This window comes from Cyrtonyx montezumae, unplaced genomic scaffold (genome assembly GCF_038088225.1).
Source record: "Cyrtonyx montezumae isolate F1298 unplaced genomic scaffold, pur_monq_1.0 scaffold_35, whole genome shotgun sequence".
NCBI lineage: Eukaryota > Metazoa > Chordata > Aves > Galliformes > Odontophoridae > Cyrtonyx > Cyrtonyx montezumae.
Genome location: NW_027072040.1, coordinates 1,373,486 through 1,393,324, shown reverse-complemented (window position 1 = coordinate 1,393,324; position 19,839 = coordinate 1,373,486). Strand labels below are relative to the sequence as shown.

At 63.7% G+C, this 19,839-nt stretch overlaps 4 protein-coding genes across 9 annotated transcripts; 2 read left to right on the top strand and 2 right to left on the bottom strand.

Annotated features, from left to right (window-relative positions):
* Window positions 1-519: 519 nt before the first annotated feature.
* On the bottom strand, window positions 520-5,975 carry LOC136054191 (B-cadherin). The gene is made up of 14 exons (XM_065745321.1): window positions 5,858-5,975; window positions 4,123-4,412; window positions 3,769-3,924; window positions 3,551-3,695; window positions 3,258-3,433; window positions 3,058-3,186; window positions 2,800-2,985; window positions 2,479-2,723; window positions 2,260-2,402; window positions 1,830-2,054; window positions 1,525-1,743; window positions 1,309-1,439; window positions 1,092-1,235; window positions 520-980 (listed from the first exon to the last, which is right to left on the bottom strand). The coding sequence occupies exons 1-14, from the start codon at window positions 5,943-5,945 to the stop codon at window positions 768-770; spliced, it is 2,490 nt and encodes an 829-aa protein (XP_065601393.1). The 5' UTR covers window positions 5,946-5,975; the 3' UTR covers window positions 520-767.
* A 1,896-nt stretch (window positions 5,976-7,871) lies between these two features.
* LOC136054201 (5-hydroxyisourate hydrolase-like) lies at window positions 7,872-8,634 on the top strand. Its single transcript, XM_065745343.1, has 3 exons — window positions 7,872-8,063; window positions 8,154-8,289; window positions 8,508-8,634. Exons 1-3 carry the CDS (start codon window positions 7,873-7,875, stop codon window positions 8,595-8,597), a joined length of 417 nt encoding a protein of 138 aa, XP_065601415.1. The 5' UTR covers window position 7,872; the 3' UTR covers window positions 8,598-8,634.
* Window positions 8,635-8,644: 10 nt separating this feature from the next.
* GAS8 (growth arrest specific 8) lies at window positions 8,645-18,245 on the bottom strand. Of its 6 annotated transcripts, none has more exons than XM_065745329.1 (11): window positions 17,842-18,244; window positions 15,742-15,834; window positions 14,545-14,742; window positions 14,135-14,341; window positions 13,528-13,582; window positions 12,700-12,905; window positions 12,248-12,436; window positions 11,798-11,947; window positions 10,699-10,908; window positions 9,209-9,274; window positions 8,645-8,940 (listed from the first exon to the last, which is right to left on the bottom strand). In XM_065745329.1, exons 1-11 carry the CDS (start codon window positions 17,908-17,910, stop codon window positions 8,791-8,793), a joined length of 1,593 nt encoding a protein of 530 aa, XP_065601401.1. In that variant the 5' UTR covers window positions 17,911-18,244; the 3' UTR covers window positions 8,645-8,790. The 6 variants fall into 6 exon arrangements, with proteins under 6 accessions (XP_065601401.1, XP_065601404.1, XP_065601407.1 ...); XM_065745332.1 differs by lacking the exon at window positions 17,842-18,244 and adding an exon at window positions 16,188-16,250; XM_065745331.1 differs by having other exon boundaries at window positions 8,647-8,940; window positions 11,798-11,884; window positions 17,842-18,243.
* DBNDD1 (dysbindin domain containing 1) lies at window positions 16,811-19,623 on the top strand. The gene is made up of 5 exons (XM_065745341.1): window positions 16,811-16,874; window positions 17,556-17,645; window positions 18,558-18,704; window positions 18,892-19,032; window positions 19,108-19,623. Exons 2-5 carry the CDS (start codon window positions 17,597-17,599, stop codon window positions 19,266-19,268), a joined length of 498 nt encoding a protein of 165 aa, XP_065601413.1. The 5' UTR covers window positions 16,811-16,874; window positions 17,556-17,596; the 3' UTR covers window positions 19,269-19,623.
* The last annotated feature ends 216 nt before the right edge of the window (window positions 19,624-19,839 follow it).

The following is a 19,839-nucleotide window of genomic DNA, read 5'->3' as shown; positions in this document are numbered from 1 at the left end:
GGTGTTGGCCCCACCGGGCCCCTCCCCGCCCCGCTCCGCCTCACCGGGGCCGCCCCGTCCCGCCCGCCCCGTCCCCGGGCACGCTTGGCCGAGCGGGGCGGTGGGGTCGGTCCCCACTCTATAGCAGCGGTCCCGACTGCGGTGATCCTCTCCTCCCCGGAGCGACCCTCGGTGCCGCCGCGGCTGCAGAGGGGCAGAGTCCGCTCGGGCCGCCCCTACCGAGCTGGGGCAGCAGAGGCACTGCTCGTTTCCCCCAGGCGCAGTGCTCAGCCGGCGTGGTTAATGCAGTTAAATTGTTTAATGCACTTATAGCTGAGCGCCAAGCAGGCAGAGCCCTGGGGACAGCGAGCAGCACTGCCCATCAGCGAGCACGGGGCTGGGGCCGTGCCATCCCTGTGCCCCTCGGGTACCCCGGTGGGGGGGGAGTCTGGATCTGAGCCCTTTGGGTGCACAGGGGCAGCAGTTCCCCGGGGACTGCCCCAGAATTACACAAGACACAGAAGGGTCTTAAGAAAAAAAAAAAAGGAAAGCCACATCCTTTATTAAAACTTCTTTAAAACTTCTACAGACCCCAGCTCAGCCCACCGGTACCACCCCACTACGTTAAACTCATGTCTCCATTAAAAAAAAAAAGTTAAAACACACAGGAGGAAGCCAAGGCTGCTTCGGGCAGCATGGGGAGTGCAGGAGAGGGCAGCACGGCCCCAAGGCACGGGCAGGGTAAGGCTTTGGGCAGCAGCAGCAGCACGGGTGGGGGAAGAGGGGAACTAATCATCATCCTCCCCCCCACCGTAGAGCTCCGCCAGCTTCTTGAAGCGGTTGCCCCACTCGTTGAGGTAGTCGTAGTCCTGGTCCTGGTCGGAGGCGGAGGAGTTGAGGGAGCTGAGCGAGGTGGCCTCCGAGCCACCGCCCTCGTAGTCGAACACCAGCAGCGAGTCGTAGGGGGGGGCCGTGGGGTCCGTGTCGGCCGCCTTCAGGTTCTGGGGGGGGGGACGACAGAGGAAGGGCTCAGCCACCGCTTCCCTGACCTCAGCCCTATGGGATGGGAACGCTGCGGGGCACCCCAGCAGCGCCAGCACAGCGGGGCTCACCTCATCGATGAAGTTTCCGATCTCATCGGGGTTGGCGGGCCGGGGCCGGTACTGGGGGGCGGCCATGAGTGGGGGGGCCACGTCATTGCGGATCACCTCGGGGCGGGCGTCCAGGCCCCGGTGCAGCTGGCTCAGGTCGTAGTCCTGCGTGGGGACAGAGCAGGATGAGGCTGACCCCCACCCAGGGAGCACCGCAGCGCCCCAGCCCAGCCCTCACCTGGTCCTCCTCACCCCCTCCTTCCTCCCCGTAGTAGAAGATGTTGTCCCTCGTGTCGTCCTCAGGCAGCAGCAGCGGCTCCTTCACCACCTTCCTCCTCCTCACCAGGAGGAGCAGCAGCAGCAGCACGACTGCAGGAGGGAACCTGCATCAGTGTTGCACCCCCATGCCACATCCCTGGGTCCCCCCGACAGCCCCACGCGGATGGGCACTCACGCAGCAGGGCCAGCACTGCGCCCAGCACAGCGAGCACGATGGGCACGCTGCTGTCCACCCGTGGCTTCTGGGCACAGCTCTCCACCCGGCCCTGGCACTCGCACACTTGTGCCCTGATGACGGTGACCTGATCCTTGCCCTGGCGGTCGAAGAGTCGCAGGTAAACGCTGTACAGGTTCTGCTCCAGGGGCTCCGTCAGCCACAAGGCAACGGTGTCACCTGCATGGGACAGGTGACAAGCTTGACTTCGCTGCGTCAGCTCATGGGGGAATCAGGTGCACCACCACCCCGAGTGCTCACGTTACCTCCATGGCCAACCTCCACTGCCCAGCTGTCCCCGGAGCCGTGGCTCAGCTCAGCACGGAAGGGCCCGGTGTTGGGGGGCAGGTCCTGGTCGGTGATGGTCAGCACCTGCGGCACAGGGCTGCGGTTACAGATGACAATGTCGCGGGGCTCAGGCTCGGGGCCGTGGTCGTTGACATCCAGCAGAGTGAGGAGCAGCGTGCCTGTGCCCGTGGCGGGCGGCAATCCTGCAGGGAGGAGTGGGACCAGTAAGGGACCCTCAGCAGTGGGACTCCCATGCTGGCAGAAGGCTTTGTGGGCAATGCAGACACCACTCCCTGCCCCGGGGCTGAGCGGGACGCAGCCCCTCATGACACCAGCAGCACGTGTCCCTCACATGGGACTGCATGGGAACATGGGAACAAGGGCTCCTTTCACAGCCACCACACTCACCGTCATCCACAGCCAGCAGCACGGCCACGTAGGTGCTGTTCTTGGTGAACGGGGACTCACGGTCCAGCTGCTCCCGTGCCGTGATGAGGCCGTTCTCAGAGTGCACAGCCAGCCAGCCTGCAGGGTCACTACCCACCATGTACCTGCGGGCACAGCGGGTTGGTCCCACGGGGCATGGCCACGGGGATCCCCATCCGACCCCAGCCCGGCCCTGCTCACTTGATGCGCTGCTGCTGGGCTCTGTCGGGGTCCTGGGCCGTGTAGGATGCGAGGGGCTGCCCCAGTGGCACATCCTCTGGCACCTGGGCCAGCAGCAGCGGCGGGTTGAAGGCGGGCGCCTCGTTCACGTCCTCCACGCTGACCGTCACCGTGGCCGTGGCTGTGGGCAGCTTGATGGCGAAGGGGGCTTCATTGACCACAGCCACGTGGAGCACGAACTGCCGCTTGGCCTCATAGTCCAGACCCTGCTGGAGGGGACAGGATGGGCAGTACCAGTCCGGGCTGGTGGCCGCAGGATGGGGACAGGCAGGGGATGTGCACCTTGGCCGTACGTAGGACACCCTCGTTACTGGCGGGGTCAGTGGTGATGGTGAAAGCACCGCCCTCGTTGCCACGCACGATGGAGTAGACAGCACGCCACGCCGGCGTCTGTGGCTCGTCCAGGTCCGTGGTGGCCAAGCGGGCCACCTCCAGATCAGCCTCGTTCTCTGGCACAGCCGCCTCATACTGCACATCGGGAGCAGTCAGCACGGAGCCCGCAGCGCTCAGAACACCCAGCCCACGTCCCCACCACGGTACCGTTTTGGGGTCAAACTCAGGGGCGTTGTCATTGACATCAGTGATCTCAATCACAGCCAGCGCCGTCGTGGTCAAGCCCTGCCCGTCCAGGTCGGCCGCCTGCATGGTCAGGGTGTACTCCCGCACGCGCTGCGATGGACAGACAGACATCAGCACCCACAGCCACGCTGCCACGGCCGCCCCGTGGGCACGGGTCCCACCTCCCGGTCGAGGCCGCTGGCGATGACGCTGACGGTGCCGGTGGCACGGTTGACGGTGAACATGTGGGGATGGGGCTCCCGCGGCTCCTGGCTGAGGATGGAGTAGGCAATGACACCATTGTAGGTCTCCACATCGTCGTCAGCATCCGTGGCGTTCACCTGCATCACTGATGTGCCTGGGGGACAACGGTGGTTGGCATGAGTGGGGTGGGGGTGGAGGATGGGGCACTCTCATCCCAAGAGGGACACATCCTGCACGGGGCAGAGCTCCCCCCCCCCCAGCACGGCCCTACCTGGCAGTGCACCCTCAGGCACGGAGCCCCGGAACACCTCCTGCGTGAAGTGGGGTTTGTTGTCGTTCTGATCCGTCACCGTCACTATGATCTCCATCGGTTCCTCCACGGGTTTGCCATTCTCAGACACCGCGTGGGAGTAGAGCTGCAGGGCAGAGGGGTGAGCGTGGGACAGCACGGCACTGGGGGGGGCCCTGCACCCCACAGAGGGGACCTACGTGGTACTTGTCTATGTGCTCCCGGTCCAGCGGCTGCGTCACCTTCATCCAGCCCGTCTCCTTCTCGATGGTGAAGATGCCCTCGGGGGGAGCATCCGCCCCCTGCCCGGTGATGCTGTAGAAAATCTTCGTCTCCCGGTCCCGGTTGGATTTGATCTGGGAGGAGGAGGTGCGGGGCTGTGTGCACTGCAGGGTGAGCAGCCCCCCAGCACCGCCCCGTGCCCTCCCCCAAACACGATGCCCCAATCCAGGTGCATGTTCAGCACTCTGCCGCCCCCAATGCCCAGCCCCAAATCCCACCTGGACCCCTGGGGGACGCACGGCATCGCCCACACATCGGGGCCCCCTCCGTACCTGAACCAGATTTTTGGGGAAGGGGCCCCTCTCATTCTCGGGAACTTTGATGGGAGGGATCACCCAGTCCCTCTTCTGCCTCCTCAGAGGGACATCCTGCGGGAAGGGGAGCAGTGAGGGAGCAGCCACGAGCAGCAGCAGTGGGGACGGGGCTGCCGAGAGCATTACCTGCACGGAGCGCCTGCTCCGCACCGGGACGGGGACCCGCGGGCTGCCGGCATCCTCGGGGCGTCCCGGTGCCACGTGGGGCTCCTCGATGTCATATAGCACCGCACCGTCTCCAAAGGTCGCTGCGAGAGCCGAGGGTCAGAGGGCCGGGAGGGTTCGCAGCCCCACCGCTCCCACGCCAGCCGTGCCGGGGAGCCGTCCCCACGCCCGCGGGGCCCCCGCGTGCTCGCAGCCCGGCTCCGGGGATCGGGAAGGTCAGAGCCGCTCCCAGCACGGGGGCGGGCAGCAGTAGGAGCGCTCCTCGGCTTTGTTGAGGAGATTACGGGAAATTCCTGGGCACGCAGCGCCCTGCCCCGCACCTCCCACCCCAGCGTGTCCCCGCCTCGGGGCTCCCGGCTCCGACCCCCCCGAGCAGTGGCTCCACCACCGCAGGGTCCCACACCTGCGGCCGCAGCCCCGACCCCCGGCCCCGCAGTGCTGTGGGTTTAGGGGATTAGCAGCGCTAAGCTGCTCCGAGCGAGCTGCAGAGAGGCTGCCGGGGGATGGGGAGGTGGGAGCGGGCGAGGAGAGCTGCGCCCGCAGGTCACTGGGCAGGGGAAAACCCCGGAGGGTCTCCCAGTGTCCTCATACGGAGCTGGAGCCTGGAGAGAAGCGCTGGCGGCTCTTAATAGCAGGCAATAACGAAGATGCAGGGGCTGAAAAGGCCGCAGCCACGCCATGGCTGGGACACGAGCCCCTATTCCACGGGCAGCCCCCTGCCCTGGAGCTGGAGCTGCTCCCTCCAGTATCAGCTCAGGAAACAGACCCCCTCCCCCCCATCCTCGTACCCTCAGTATCCCTGGGCATCGTGCCCCCCCTCCAGAGGGGCTGCACCGCCAGCCCTACCCTGGAGCCAGCCCCACAGCCGGCAGGAGCCGTGCCGTGGGCAGCGGCACGCAGCATCCGAGCGGGCTGAGGTCAGGGCCTGGCACGGGGAAAGCACTTACAGCGAAGTGCTTTGAGTGCTCCGCAGCCATTAAGCAGCGCTGGCTGCGGCCGCGGTTCCCGAGCAGCCCCGCTCCCCGGGGACGCGGACGAGTAAACACCGCGAGCAGCCCCACCGGCACCGGGCCGAGCCGCTGCCCCTCCCCGCCCGGATCAAAGAACGCAGCCCCGGGGCACCCACTCCCAGCGCTCGCAGCCGCCCACCGACCCGCGGGGTCCCGGCGTCATCCGGCAGTTTCCGACCGCTCCCCGCCGCACGGCCGGACCGGAGGCACCGAGGGGACCCGAGCGGCCCCCACCCACGGCCCAGGGGAAGACAGCAGCCGGGAAAAGACCGCTCCCACGGTCCGGGCAGCGCGGGCAGCCCCCGCCCCGCACCTCGACGGCACCGCCGGGCCCCCACCCCGGGGATCGGGGAAGCGGGGGTGGGGGGGGCAAGATGGGAACCGCGCATCGCACCGAGAGGAACTCCGCCGCTCCGCCCGCCCCGGGGCAGCCCGCCCGCTCCCGACGCGCGGTCCCGCACGGCGTGGCGGTACCCCCGGCCCCGCGATGCTCCCCGCGCCCCGACGGCACCGCTTACCCGGCCCCGGGGGAGAGCACGGCCGAGCCGGGGCGGCGGCGAGGAGCAACAGGAAGAGCGGGCAGAGCCCGGAGCGCGACCCGCACATGGCCCCGCCGCCACCGACCGCCGCGACGCTCCCGCTCCACCGCGCGGCTCCAGGTGAGGCCGCGGCCCCGCAGGTACCGCCCGCTCCGCCCCGACCCCGCCCCGCCCCGCCCCGCCCCGCATCCCCGGGAGCTCCGCCCGCTGCCGCCGCGCGGCCCCGTGAGCAGTGCCCCGGGACCCCCGGTGCTCTCCCGGTGCTCTCCCGGTGCCCGCTTCTGGCACCCCCGGGTCCTTTCCCACGGGGCTGCTCGGGGCCGCTGTGACCCGGCAGGATCCGGCGCTTGGCCGCTTTGAGCCCCATCCCGGCGGTTCCCCCCCAGCGGTGGTGCTCCCGCTGCCCCTTCCCCGCGCCCCAGCTCCGGGCTGAGCTTTGGCCGTTAAAAGACGGACGCAAAGAAAGCACGGAGACGCTCAGCCTTCCCCTGGTCCCCGGCGACATCGTTCCCGCAGCGGATGGGGGTTCTCCTCGGCCCTATTGCTGCCCACTGCCCACGTGAGCCGAGCAGGGCTGCCAAGGTGAAAGTCCACAGCGGCAGCCGTGTCCCGTCAGCACTCAAACCCAAGCGGGGCCAGAGCCATGTCGCCCCGAGCCTTCACGCTCCTCATCCTCCTGGTGCAGGGGGGACCCTCTGCGCGGTGGTGCAGGGCTGCCGAGAGGGGCAGCGGGACGGCGGCACAACCGCACCACCATCCGTCCCGCAGCACGACCCCGGCTTCCTCCGGCGGCAGAAGAGGGACTGGGTCATCCCCCCCATCAGCTGCCTCGAGAACCACCGGGGGCCCTACCCCGTGAGGCTGGTGCAGGTACGGGCCCGGGGCTGAGCGCGGCGGCACCGGGGTGGGCAGCGGCCCGCGGGCGTCCCCTGTGAGCACCCCCACCTCTCCACCAGATCAAATCCAACAAGGACAAGGAGTCCAAGGTGTACTACAGCATCACGGGGCAGGGCGCGGCATACTGCAGGAAGCAGGCAGGTCGAACGAGCACAGCTCGTCTGGGGTGAGACCCTAGGGGCTCAGCGCTGCTGTGCCACCCCAACATCCATCCGGGCTCGGGTCCACCAGTCCCAGGGCTGCAGCGCTGCCGGAGCGTGGGTGCTGTCGAGGCCCCCGGGAGCGCTGCCCAGCACGGAGCCGCCTGCGCGGGCCGGCCCAGCCGGGGAGGAGCGTGCTGGGATAGCGGCACTCGGCGCGGCAGCTCCGTGGGGAGGGCAGCGGGGCAGGGGACGGCATCCCGAGCGGTGGCACCCGACGTGAGGAGCTGGCGGAGCACGATGGAGGTGAGGCGGGTAAGCCACCGGGTGCCCTCACGGGCTCTTGTGCCTCCAGCACTCCCAGCTCAGCTGGCAGCCAAACCCCACAGCGAGCACTGTGCTGGAAGCAAGCGCCCGTCCCACGCCGGCAGCCTCAGATCGGCGTCTTTCAGACATCCCACCCCACGAGGGGGTCAGGTGCTTTGCTCTGACCCTGCCCCAGCTGGCTGCCCCGGGCGGCCAGGGAGCACTTGCAGGGTTAATATGTGCTGCACGTGACACAGTGACACTGCAGATCAGGGCGGGCTGGGAAGGCATTGGGGACATGGCTGCCCCCAGGCAGCCAGCAGCACGAAGGCGTGGGGATGAGCAGGCAGCCCTGCTTCCCAGCAGGGCACCCACACCACGGGTTAGGCAGCCCTGTGTCCCCCCCAGCCTTCCTCACAGTGTGGGAGGGGGGTGGGCACCTGTCCTGTGGGCCCAGCACAGCAGTGGGGAGGGAGAAGTGGCAAGGGGGACAGACACCAGCTTGTGGTGCATGGGGCATGCAAGTAAGGACACCGCAGGAGGGGGCTGGGGACACGCGGGGACGGGGGGGGGGGGGGGCTCACCACCACTTCCCTTCCCCGGTAACAAACCCTTGGGGGGAGTGACACAGCACGGTACTGGGGGAGAGGGATGGCAGTGCAGGGGCACACCCCAGCACTGCTCCTTCCCGTGCTGCAGAGTGGAGCCGTGCCCGAGACGCAGAGCGGTTCCCTGACCACCCATGTGCTGAACACGGCCACGGGGCTGCCCGCTGCCGGCCTCGCTCTGCGCCTGGCACGGCTGCAGGAGCCAGGGGAGCAGTGGACGGAGCTGGCACAAAGGTAGGAGAGGCAGAGGAGGCTGCTGCCCACATCACCCACCCGCAGAGCTACAGAGGCAGACAGCCACAATCTGCTTCCTTCTGCTTTCAGAAGCACGGATGCAGACGGGCGCTGCTTGCCCCTCCTGGCCGCGGGGCAGGCTGAGGCTGGCACCTACAAACTGCGCTTCGAGACAGCTGCATACTGGCAGGGCCTGGGGTACACCAGCTTCTACCCCTTCGTGGAGGTACCAAGGGGCAGAGCAGGGCTGTGGGGTGCTGCTAGGAGCCAGCTCTGGTCACAGCCAGGGCTGTGGGTGCTGTGTCCATGTTGGCAGGAGCTCACACTCCTCAGCTGCCCTCCTCCTGCTGCATTGGCAGCAGCAGATGCCCGGGCTTTAAGTAGAGGAGGGGGCTGCTTTTGGCTGTGATTTAACCCACCCACCACCTCCCTGCTCTGCCCTAGGTTGTCTTCACCATCACTGACCCAGCCCAGAAGCTGCACATCCCACTGCTGATCAGCCCCTACTCCTACACAACGTACCGGGGCAGTTAGGGCAAGGCACATCCTCCCTGCAGCACCACAGGGCACCGAGGGGGGCAAAGAACACGACGGTGATAGCATTAAAGGACTCAAACAGCACCATCAGCCTCAAAAACTTCACTTTCCTTCGGGTTGGATGCTGGGAGCACGAGGCAGGCACAGCCCTGCTCCCGGCCCCAGGAGCACCCTTAGGTGCTGCACGGTGTCACGTGGGCACTGCCACAAGTCCTGCAGGGCCCTGCCCCACTGCCTGCCCCACCACCGGGCTCTCCAGGGGCTTGAAGCCCAGGTTGTCCAGAGGGATCCCAAAGGACATCAGCTTTTCCTTCATTGTCTGCAGCATGTCGTTGTGTGCCTGGAAGAGAAATGCTTCATGTTCTGGGCTGCCACCCTGAAACCTGGCCCAGCCCCTCCCTGCCAGGGCACGGGGTACCCTGCAGCCTCCTGAATGCTGGGGGCACCTCAACAGACCTTGTTTCACAGAGAAACAAGGGAATGGGGAAAACTGATGTCTGGGCCAGCATACCAGGGCACAACACAGAGGTCTGCAAGGCATGGAGGGAAGGGTCCCACTTCTGCTCCCCCAGCCCAAGGACCACAGCACGACCCAGCTCCTTCCTCACCTTGCAGGCTTGGGCCAGCTGGTACTGCAGGTTCTCAATGGTGGCATTCTTGGAACTGAGCACATCCTGCAAGCAGAGACAGCTGTGTTAGACTTGGGTTGCTGGCACCAAGGGCACATCAGCCTTGGGGCCACACTGCAGGCCAGAGCACGTGGCACAGCACACCAAGCAGAGAGCACTTGGACACAGCCGGGCAGAGTCACCACCCTGGAGCCAGTGCTGCCAGGGACAGCCAGCCCCAGGCAGAGGCAAGGCACAGGGACCTCCCAAAGCACGAGCAGGAATGCCAGCAGAGCCCCACCATCAGCATCACCTGCCTCGCTGCAGGGGGGATGGATGACAGCACCTGCTCCCGCAGCACCTCCCTGCCACCACCGCACTGACAATGACAGGGAGAGCCTCCCCAGGATGACGCCGGTGGCTGGAGGCAGCTGAGCACAGGAATTCGGGGACCCCAGCAGCTGTGGGAGAGCACGACGCCTCGACGCCTTCCCAGGAATGTGTTCCCTAATCTGCTGCTGTGGCACCTGCTTTGTAGGTGACAAATTCACCGTCTTGTCACACAGACTGAAAGCCTGGGGGTGCTGCTGGGTTCATCCCCAGAGCTTCCTGCCAAGGGGGAGCCCACGAGCATCACTGTCACCCACCACTGAGGGGGACCAGGAATGGAGCAGTACAAGCACTAGGACACCAGGGAAGCAGTGGCTGAGCTGAGCAGGGAACCTGCATCCCTTTTGTCTCAAGCTAATGTGAAGCAAATGCTGCTTCTCCAGTTACTGGTGCTGCATGCTCTAGGAATGTGGGTCTTTGAGCTGCCACACCGCACCAAGGCTCTCTGCATATGTATTTTTAGCATGCCAGACATTGCAGAGCTGCTGGGAACCTGTCTGTGCTGCCTCTGCAGCCAGCAAGGCCAGGAGAGGGGCACGGCTGAGGTTCACCAGCGGTGGCTCTCTGCACACGGAGTGCCCAGGGTGGTCGCTGAGACAGGCCCTGCAGGCAGCCCACTACTTGGCAGCACATCCAGATGGCACATGGCACCTGTCAGCACAGGGACTGCTCAGCACTGCTCAGCCTGGGGCCATTCTCCTTGAAACAGACTCCACCTGAGAGAGAGATCAGTGCCAAACACCCACACTCTCTCGAGGGAGAGCCGGAGTGCCCTGCGGCGCTGCACAGTCATGGGTGTGCTGGGAACAACTGACACAACAGTCCCAGCCTGGCTCTCTTCGTGGTGCAGCCAACAGCAGAGCACACTGAGGCTCTTTCTGCAGCATTCTGGGACTAGGGACTGGCCATACAGGCAGGTACTCAACAGTGCAGGGAAGACAGAGACTGTTTCCTGCCTCATGGCCAGGCTCTGCCCTGATGCTGGCCACATTCACATCTCCAAAGTCTGTGTTTGCCCCAGAGCAGCTGCCAGAGCAGCCTCTGCCCCTCAAGAGGAGAAAAGGGCAGCTTCCACGGGGCCCTGCAGCAGTGCACAGTACCTCCAGCTTGCGAGAGACAAAGGAAAGAGCGCTTGGGTCGAGGCTGGAGGCTGCGAAGACCTCGCTGAGCTCCACCTCCTTTTTCTCCAGGACGTCCAGGAGCCCTTTCAGCTTGCGTTCCAGGAGCAGGTTCTTGAACCCAGTCTTCTGCTGCACCTCATTAATGGCTTTGGTGAACTTCTGGTAGAGCTCATCTCGCTCTGCCTGCACCTGCTCCAAAACATGGCACAGCTTCACACCATGCTCAGGAGCCCTTGGGACATCTCAGCTTGCAAGCCCCCCCACTTCCTGGGCTCCAAAGGGAGCAAATAGGCATTCACTGTCACCCCACAGCAGCAGACACCATACTTCACTCCACCTGGCCCTGACTCCGTGCTCCTTTGTGCCCCAAGGCACTGTTTTAGACCACGGAGGGGCCCCAGCACGCAGGGGTCTCCCCTCCCCTCCTTGCAGCTGGCACAAGTCCCTGGCTTACAGCTAGTTAATAAGTGTCCTAATTAGAATCTCTCCTCCAAAGCGTATTTCTGTCTGCACTGAATATGTTGCTGCCTTAATGATGGATTGTTAACGAGGCCTCAGATCAGTGATCATATTCCTGGGGATTTCTACGAATTGCAAATGAGCTCTGTTCTGCCTCAGTAAATTTATCTGGGTTAGCTGCAAGGGAGAGGCTCAGACTGGGAGAACTCAGTCAACAGAATACTCCTTGAAGAGGCTGCATGACAAGCAAGGAAGTGACATCCACAGGCTGGCAAAATGAGGGAAAGACTGTCCTTGTCTCTCCCTGCTGTAGCACACAGCTCCACTCCTGACCCAGTGCCACAGCCTCCCACCAGCAGGCCAGGAGGGGACCATCAGCACACGCATGACTGCTCAGTGAAGTACAAGGCTGAGCCTGTCTGCTGAGCATGGGAGACGCCAAAACTGTGATAAGCTTTGTTGGAAGCAGCAGCTAACACGCCGCTCTGGATTAGATCTGGAAAGCTTTCAGCTCAGCACAGCACAGGCAGCCTCTGCTAAGTCCTGGTGCCTAAACCTCTGCACGGGGATTGGGTTTGGAGAGGGAAACAGGATGGCCAGACCCACCTGCAGTTCTCACCTTACTGAACCGCTGCTCCAGCACTTCATGTTCCCACTGAAGGTCTTTCAGTTCCTTCTGGGTGACTTTCAGATGGGCTTTTGTGTTCTGCAAGTAGGAAGCAACAGTTACGAGAGCATGGACTTCCCTGGAGGATGAGTGTTCTGTGTTCTGGCAAGGGGGAGAGCGACCAGAAGACAAGGGGTTGAGAAAACACAAGCTACAGCCACACCAACACCCTTCCCTCTCTGCAGCAGGGGCTGCTCTTCATTCTTGCTGCCAGAGTCCTGGAGTCCCACCTGAGATCTTACACACACCCAACTAAGCTGAATGGGACTCGAGGGCATTTGCTCAGCAGCCTGGCCAAGAGCTCTCAGCCGGGCAGCAGAGGTCACTGCTGAGCGATGCCAGGAAACAGCCGCGGTGACTCAGAGAAGGATAGAAAAGGGCTCAGCAGGGCTGGCAACTCACCAGCAGAGCCTCCTTGTCCTTATTGTAGTGGACCAACTTCTTCTGCAGCTCTAACACCTGCTCCTGGGCCTGCTGCAGGGGATCCTTCAGTTGCTTGTTCTGGAGCAGGACTTCTGTCTTCTCCTTTTCCAAGCGAGTCTCTCTCTTCTTCATCTCTTCCACCTGCTCCTGTTCTTGGGAACACAAGAGCTAGCTCCTTGAGGCAGGGTCTCCCCAGTTCCTCACAGCTTCCCAGATCAGGACACCCTCCTCCCAGTGCTAGCCCAGCAAGTCGCATCTCCCTGTGCACAAGAACTTTGCTCATGTAACGATGTACAGCTCCCAGGAAAGCAGTAACACCAGTACTTCCACCAGGGAACCATCCAGATCTGGATCCAGTTACTGGACCAGTTCCCTGGTGACACTACACGACAGGGCTGCAGCAGTGGGGTCAGAGAGCAGGCAGGCAGTACCTTCAGCAAGTTGATGAGTGACAGGTTTTGGAAGGTGACATCGTTGTGGTAGTTCTTGAAGTCAAGGAAGGCCTTCTCGTGGCTCTTCATCAGCTCGTTGATATGGTTGTTCTTCCTCTCCTCAACTTCATGGATCTCAGTCTTCCGGCGCAAGTTGAGCTCATCCCGCAGCGTTTGCATCTTCTTGCTGTACTTGGCCTCCATCTCTGGGGAAGCGCACAGGGGGCTGAGTGAGACCCTCCCACAGGACCTGTGCCTATGCACCTGGGCTCTGCTAGCAAGCACCAACCCTGCACGTCCCACTGCAGCATCGTTTGAGGACAAGATGCTCATTAACAGCCCCACAGCAGCTGCCACCAGCACACGGAACAGTTATGCTGGGACCACGGAGAGCAGAGCCCAGAAATAGCATCCTGGAAACAGGGCATGGAAATGCTCCAAGGCAGCCCGTGAGAACCTGGTGCATCCCCTGAGGAGGGCACTGGAGCCAGGACCTAGATCTGCAAGGACTCCTCCAGCAACACAGCCAGGCAGCTGTGCTCAGCAGTATGCACTGGCAGCAGCGAGAGCCCTGCCTCCACCCAGCAACTCACACAACAGACACCCATTCAGGCTCCATTTTCACAGCACATTCAAGCCAGGCTGAGAGTTCAGCTTGTACAGCACTGTTAGCCATGGAGCCCAGCAGCTGTGAGCACAGAGAGCAAGAATTGGGGCAGGGTCGGAGGGGGAAAGTGGCCTCTTTCTGCTCCAGGGAGGATAACAGCACAGAGGAGCTCCAAGGAGTATTCCTCAGCGCACAAACATGGGCTTTGAGCACATCCTGACCTTTCACTTGTCTCTCGAAGTCATTGCACAGCCGTGTGATCTCCTCCTCTTGTTTCTGTTAGGGAGAAGTTTCATGTTGGAGGCAGACAACTCAATCCTGAGGTCACTGCATCACTACACAGAGCAGGCTAGGGGCTCTCATTCTCCAGTCCCTGACCTTCACACAGGCCACGCCCAGCCTCAGGGCAGGAGTCCAGCAGGCAGGTGCTGCCCCAGCAAGCAGATAAAACTCGTGGTCAGCCACATCCCGTGGGAGCCTTTCCTGCTCCCTGGGAAAGGCCACCACAGCGTGAACCTATTATCTGAGCCAGCAGTGGTGTATTAGGACCTCCAGCTGTCCTTGTGGCTTTGAGCCATGCGGCTGACTCCTTCCTGCAGGAGGGTTTTCACAGAAGTTGCCTCAGGAACCCATCCCCTCCGTTCCTGCACACCTTCCAGTGCTTCTGAAGTACATCTGACACTGATATCTGTGGGTTTCCCATTCCCACCTTGCCAAGACAGCAGAGGACGCAGTCTCCTGCTTGCACACCAGGGACCCACCACTTCCCTCTGCAGCACTGGCAGTTTGTGTGCAGATCCAGCCCCTGCTACCCTGACAGACACCTACCAGGCGCAGGTTTTTCACCACCGCCTCATTGGCCAGCTCTTGCTCCTTCAGCTCCACTTTCAAGGAGTGCACGTCTTTGCGCATCTCTGTCTCCTGAGCCCAGTGATCCTTCTGGGCCTGTTTCATGGACAGGGTGCCTGCTACTTTCAGCTCGGTGAGGTTTTCCTGGTGTTCACACAACAAGTGCTTGACCTTCTGTTTGTAAACCTGAAAACAAGCCAGAGACCAAGTGAGAGGCACCAGCAGGAGCCAGCAGGAAAACACCTGAAGTTGGGAATGAACTGAGATGCTCCTGGCTTGCATCCAGCCCAGCTTCTCACTCTCTGTCCCCTTCCCTCACCTCCTCAGACCTGCTGTCTCTCTCCCAGGGCACAAGAGAAGGGGAAGGCCCACACACCTCACTCTCCCACCTTGATCTCCACTTGATGCCGCTCCTCTGCCTCTTCCATCTCCCGGTCCTTGCGACGCAGCTCTGTTCTCTTCTCCTCCAGCTGCTGTCGGGTGACCTCCCAGAAGGTGTGAATCTTGTCACGCTCCAGCTGGAAGTAGTTGCGCTCTTCCCGTTCCCGGTCCATCTCCTTCCGGAGCCGTGTGATGTGCTCCAGCAGCTGCAAAGCAAAGAGGAAGGGAGAAGTAGGGGGAGAAGGGACAGACAGCTCTCTTGAAAAGCATGCCCTGGAGATATCAGTGGTGATCTCTGCTGTGAGTCTGCAGGACACGGTAGCCTTTATTGGGACAGAAAACGGAGAACAGAAGGAGGGGAGTGCTCAGGGCTTGACAAATGAGCCCTGAAAAGGAGTGAGGAGATATCTTTCCATCATAAGCAGACAGGGCTCAGGCATTCTGTCTCACGTTCTTAGATGCTAAAGAACGCTGAGAGATGCAAGATCTTATCTGCAGAGCAAGGTGTCCCAGAACAGTGCCATCTCCTCCCATGTTTATAAGACATCCAGGGCAGAAGGCCCATGCTGGGCAGCTATGGCCTCTTCCTGCCCTCACTGTCCCTGAGAGAGCTTCCCACCCTCAAAACAGCACGATTTGGGATGTGCTGAGAGTTCAGCAGGCTGCAAAGCACAGAACTTTGTAGTCTGAGAGATCAGAGGGTTGAGCTTCAGCACAAATAGCCTGCAGAGAAGAAACTGCTCATACCAGAAAGGCAGAGGAGCTCCAGTTACATGGGAGAACAGCCAGACAGAGGGAGAAAATACAGAGAAACACTGATCCTAGTAGAATTGGTCAGCTTACTTTCTAGAGGAAACAACACAAAACATAAAGCACTTCTCAAATAATATTCTCGCCAGAGGTACCTTTTCCAGAACGTTTCCACACTTAGCAAGAGATCAGCACAAGAGAACAGGACGCCAGTGTTATGGGGTGAGGGGAAACGAATGAGGGCACGAGGCAGGAGTGACACAGGACAGCAGAAGCAAGGACAGGATGAGGTGGCCGCTCTGTCCAGGAAAAGAGCTGAGGACTCTTTGTGGGGCCACATACCCAGCCCTGATGTCAGGAATGAAATCAACACCGTCTGCTGTCCTCCACAGCCTGCTGCCACCTGTCATCCCTGGGGCCTAGGCCAGGCACTGCGGTGCAAGGGAAGAACTCACCTGCTCCTTACTCATCTGTGCCAGGGACACAGCGTCCACCACTGCCGGGGCTTTGCCCGCTTTTCCCTTTTTTTGTGCTTGCTTTTTGGGTGCCTGCAGAAAGAGAAGAAAACACGTGAGTTGTGAGCACCTGAGTGGAAGCTGTGCTGCACAGTGCCCATAGGCCGACCACACAGCGTACCTGCTGCCATGGCGGGGTGAAGGGGGTGCTATACTCTGCCCAGGACCAGAACCCCTCCCCAGGGCACAGGGGGAAGGCCCAGGCACGGCACGGCCAACGCTTCCCTCAGCATTGAATCACGGGTTCTCCCGGGCTCGGGCATCGCTCCCATTGCTCCGCCCGAGCCAGCCCTGGTTCTCAGAGCCCCCAAGCCCGGCTCCGTGCCCCTCTGGCCGCCAGGCTCAACCCCGGAGCCCCCGCGGCCCTACCAGGCCCGGCCCCTCACCATGGCGGCGGCGGCGGCCGCTCCGCGGTCTCCCAGGAAACGCGCGGGCAAATCTCGCGAGAGTTGAGAGGAGCGTGGACTCGCCCCCTAGCAACGCGGGGCCCGGCCTTAGCAACGAGCGGCGGGGCCTGCTCCGGCCCGGCCTTCCTCCGGGCCCGGGGTTCCGGGCGGGTCCGCAGCCCCGCAGCCCCGCTCCGTCGCCTGTCGGTCCCTGCTGTCCCGCGTTACCCCCACCGGGAGCTCTCGAGGGGCCGCAGCGCCGGCGAGGCCTGCCCCAGGCTGTGGCGGCAGCGGTAGACCCCGCTGTAACTCCTGCCCTCACACCGCGGGGTCCCTCTGCGTCCCGCGGCCCTGATGCATCCCCGAGGGCCTCTCTGCATCCCCAGACCGCCGTATGCGGATCTCCCCACATCCCGGCACCTATCTGCACCGCGGCCCCCTCCGCACCCCCGATACTTCCCACCCTGCTGAGCCCCCCTGAGCCCCCCCCAGCTCCGGCCTCCGCCCCCGGCCCGCCCCCGGCCCCACCCCCGCCGCGGCGGGCAGGAGCGTGCGGGCTGCGGGCTGGCACCGGGCCCACCCCGCCCCGCCCAGCACCGGCACCGGCACCGGCACCGGCACCGGCACCGGCACCGGCACCGGCACCGGGCCGGCCCATGGAGGCTCCGGGAGCGGGCGGTACCGCAGGTAAGCGGGGATGGGGAGGGCTGGAGTGGGGTGGGGGGAGTCCATCACCGCGGTATCGGGTCGGGTCGGGCAGGGCACGGGGGAATTTCCTGGGAGGGGGGTAGGTGTGTAAGGGGTGTGTGTGTGTGTGTGTGTGTGTGTGCGTGCGTGTGCAGGGGGTGTGTCCAAGGGGGGGTGCATACATGCACAACGGGAGCATGAAGGTGGCTGCGAGATGGGGACATGGAGCGGGACACATCTCACCCTCCTGCCCTTTCTCAAGCTCCCCCCCCCTACCCTCTGAGCGGTTCAGCCGGGGTTGGGGGGGACTAAGATGTGCCCCAGGGAGTCAGAGATATGGGGCTGCCACCTGCCTGCAGGCAGCGGTGTGACACTTGGGGACACTGGCGGTGGCCGTGATGCTGCACCCGGGGGTTCGTAGTGTCGTGGCGGTGTTCGGGTGGCATCGTGCATCTCCTGCACACACCCATCCCTCCTCCGTGTGCCCTGTGCACGGCTGTGCCACCGTGACAGTCCCGGCCATGCCCTCCCACCTCACCAGGTCCTTGAGGTGGGTTGGGGACCCTGGTGAGGTGACCGGAGCCCCCCATTGGGGTGACCAGAGCCCGATGCTGTCTCACTCTGCGGTTGATGTGAGTCAGCAGTGCACTGAGCCCTGATGCTGGCCCTGCTCCTCGCCAGGAGGCAGCCGGTGAGCCCGAGCGGAGCGGCACGGAGACGACATGCAGACGGGGGCCGGAGGGGATTGCTGCGGCAGGGACCAGCGCCCCGGTGGGTGGGGGCTCCGCCGGGGGTGTGGGGATGGGATGATGGCAGGGGAAGGACATGCTCTGGATGGTGGTTACCCACCCTGGGGATGAGGCTGGGGAAGGGAACGTGCATGGTTCTTCCTGGCCAAGGAGCAGGGTGGGGATCTGGTTTCCCAGATGGAGGGGACATGGTGGTAGCGATGGGTGTCCTGTCCTACCTTGCAGGGTTGGGACACGGTGTTGGGACAGTTGTGTGGGCATTGTGCTGCTTCCTTTTCAAATGCCATTGTAATTTCCCTCTGCTGGCTCCTTTGGGCAGGGGGACTTCTGTCCCCTGCCCACCACAGTGCCACCTGCCTGGGGGAAGGAGGCAATGTCCTGTCCCCAGTGAGCCTGTCTCCATACCATCTCTCCCAGCCATAAACTGGTGGCACTACTGGGCCCAGCCACGACACCAAGCAGACCAGGGGCCACAGTGCCCCGTGCTGCCCCCCCTTTCCCCCACACACATAAGGTCTCTTGGCCCTGCATGGTGCCAGCCCAGCCCGGCCCTGGCTGTCCCTGAAGAGGGGCTTCCCAGGCACGGATCGTACTGCCTTTGCCCAGCCCCGCCAGCTCTTCCCAGGAGACAAAACGCCCCTTGTCTGGGCTCCGGCCTCTGAACAGGCTGTGCTTTTGTCTCGCCGACACAAAGGGGCTGTGAGGGGCGGAGGGGGGGGGGGGAGGCTGCCGGCTGCGGGGAACGGGGCTGGTGGGGCCCACGGCAGCCGCCCCAGGAAGCACCGCCTGTCCTGCAGGGGGCACAGGGCTGGGGACCTGCTGTCCCCTCCTCCAGGTAGCCCCAGGCATTCAGCGTGGTGGCATCAGGGCCACAGGAGAGAGCTGCCTTCACTGCCCCAGCCCTGCACTGACCTAGCAGGTGCTGGTTCTGCAGAGCTGGGCAAAGAGGCACTGGCCCCAGAGCGAACAGCAGGGACCCCCATCCCTGGGACAGCTGAGGAGACCATCGGTGCCCCCACAGAGGAGCAGGGTGGCATCCCCATCCCCACGGCCAGCCTGCTGCAGGTCACCGAGCGGAGACGTGAGTGCGACCCCTGCACACCCCCTTCTTTCCCATGTCCCCACTTGCCCGTGTGGCCCCTGCCCACCCCAAACCCTTTGTCCCTCCCTGGCTCCTCGCCCAGCCCTCTCAAATCACACCAGGGCCCCCACGTCAGCACCAGGGGCCCTGCCTGGCAGCTGCCCACCCGCAGTCCCGCTGCCCACAGAGCCGCTGAGCAGCGTGTCCTCGCTGGAGGTGCACTTTGACCTGCTGGACCTCACGGAGCTGACCGACATGTCGGACCAGGAGCTGGCTGAGGTCTTTGCTGATTCCGATGAGGAGAACGTGGCCGGCGAGTCGTCTAGTGGTGAGTGAACGTCTGCCTGCACCCATCCCAGCTGCCGTGGCCAGGGGGCAAGGGCTGAGCAGACTGTCCCCGCAGGGCTGCACCCGCAGGCTATGCCACGGGCAGGGTACCTGCGCTCACCCTCCTGGACCCGTGCGCGTGAGCATGGCCGGGAGAAGAAGCACCTCAGCGATTCTGAGCTGCAGCCGGGCACCCTGGACACCTTCCTGGCAGTGGAGCAGCCGCAGCAGGAGTAGGAGCTGCCCTGGCTGGCGGGGACAGACATGGGGATGCACAGGGACGGCTTTCTGACCACGTTCCCCACTCCCTGCCCCCAGGAAAAGCCGTGCGGGACAAAGGACTCGCTGTGGGACAGGTGGCACGACCGGGTGCTGCGGGGTGGCAGCTTCAGACCATGGGTACCAAGCGATGCCAAAGGTGGCTCGGTGGGGAGGGGAATAGGCCCCCTTGGCCCTGTAGCACAATGGGGGCTGCGCTGCCCGGCCCCCACCTCCTTCCCACCGTGGTAGGACCAGGAGCCGTGCAGTGCCTGCGCTGTACCGCCCACCGCCATGTAGCAGTTGTGTGTACTGGTAAAACCAACCGACCCACGGCCGCTGCTCTGCCCTGTGTCTGTCGCTGCAGGGAAGGGGGTATGCAACCCCTGGATGGGGTGGGGGCTGCCAGGAGCAGCAGGCTTCAGGGAGGGGGACGCGGGGAGCCTCTGCAGGAGCATAGGGCAGGCTAGGAGGGATGGGGGGGAGCTGGCACGGGGGCAGAGCCAGGTCCAATCCACGGGGGCCCATCCCATGGCTTCCACAGTGCCCA

Coding starts and splice junctions, on each gene's coding strand:
- LOC136054191 (XM_065745321.1), bottom strand. CDS start 5,945: ATGTGCGGGTCGCGCTCCGGGCTCTGCCCGCTCTTCCTGTTGCTCCTC. Junction 3,925..4,122: donor TCCCCAAAAATCTGGTTCAG/GTACGGAGGGGG, acceptor TCCTCCTCCCAG/ATCAAATCCAACCGGGACCG. Junction 1,440..1,524: donor CGCAGTGCTGGCCCTGCTGC/GTGAGTGCCCAT, acceptor TCCCTCCTGCAG/TCGTGCTGCTGCTGCTGCTC.
- DBNDD1 (XM_065745341.1), top strand. CDS start 17,597: ATGCAGACGGGGGCCGGAGGGGATTGCTGCGGCAGGGACCAGCGCCCC. Junction 17,646..18,557: donor CGGCAGGGACCAGCGCCCCG/GTGGGTGGGGGC, acceptor CTGGTTCTGCAG/AGCTGGGCAAAGAGGCACTG. Junction 19,033..19,107: donor GGCCGGCGAGTCGTCTAGTG/GTGAGTGAACGT, acceptor CTGTCCCCGCAG/GGCTGCACCCGCAGGCTATG.
- GAS8 (XM_065745329.1), bottom strand. CDS start 17,910: ATGGCATTTGAAAAGGAAGCAGCACAATGCCCACACAACTGTCCCAAC. Junction 14,743..15,741: donor CACAGATGAGTAAGGAGCAG/GTGAGTTCTTCC, acceptor TTTGCTTTGCAG/CTGCTGGAGCACATCACACG. Junction 11,948..12,247: donor AGGACAAGGAGGCTCTGCTG/GTGAGTTGCCAG, acceptor CCCCCTTGCCAG/AACACAGAACACTCATCCTC.
- LOC136054201 (XM_065745343.1), top strand. CDS start 7,873: ATGGCAGTGCAGGGGCACACCCCAGCACTGCTCCTTCCCGTGCTGCAG. Junction 8,064..8,153: donor TGGACGGAGCTGGCACAAAG/GTAGGAGAGGCA, acceptor TTCTGCTTTCAG/AAGCACGGATGCAGACGGGC. Junction 8,290..8,507: donor GCTTCTACCCCTTCGTGGAG/GTACCAAGGGGC, acceptor GCTCTGCCCTAG/GTTGTCTTCACCATCACTGA.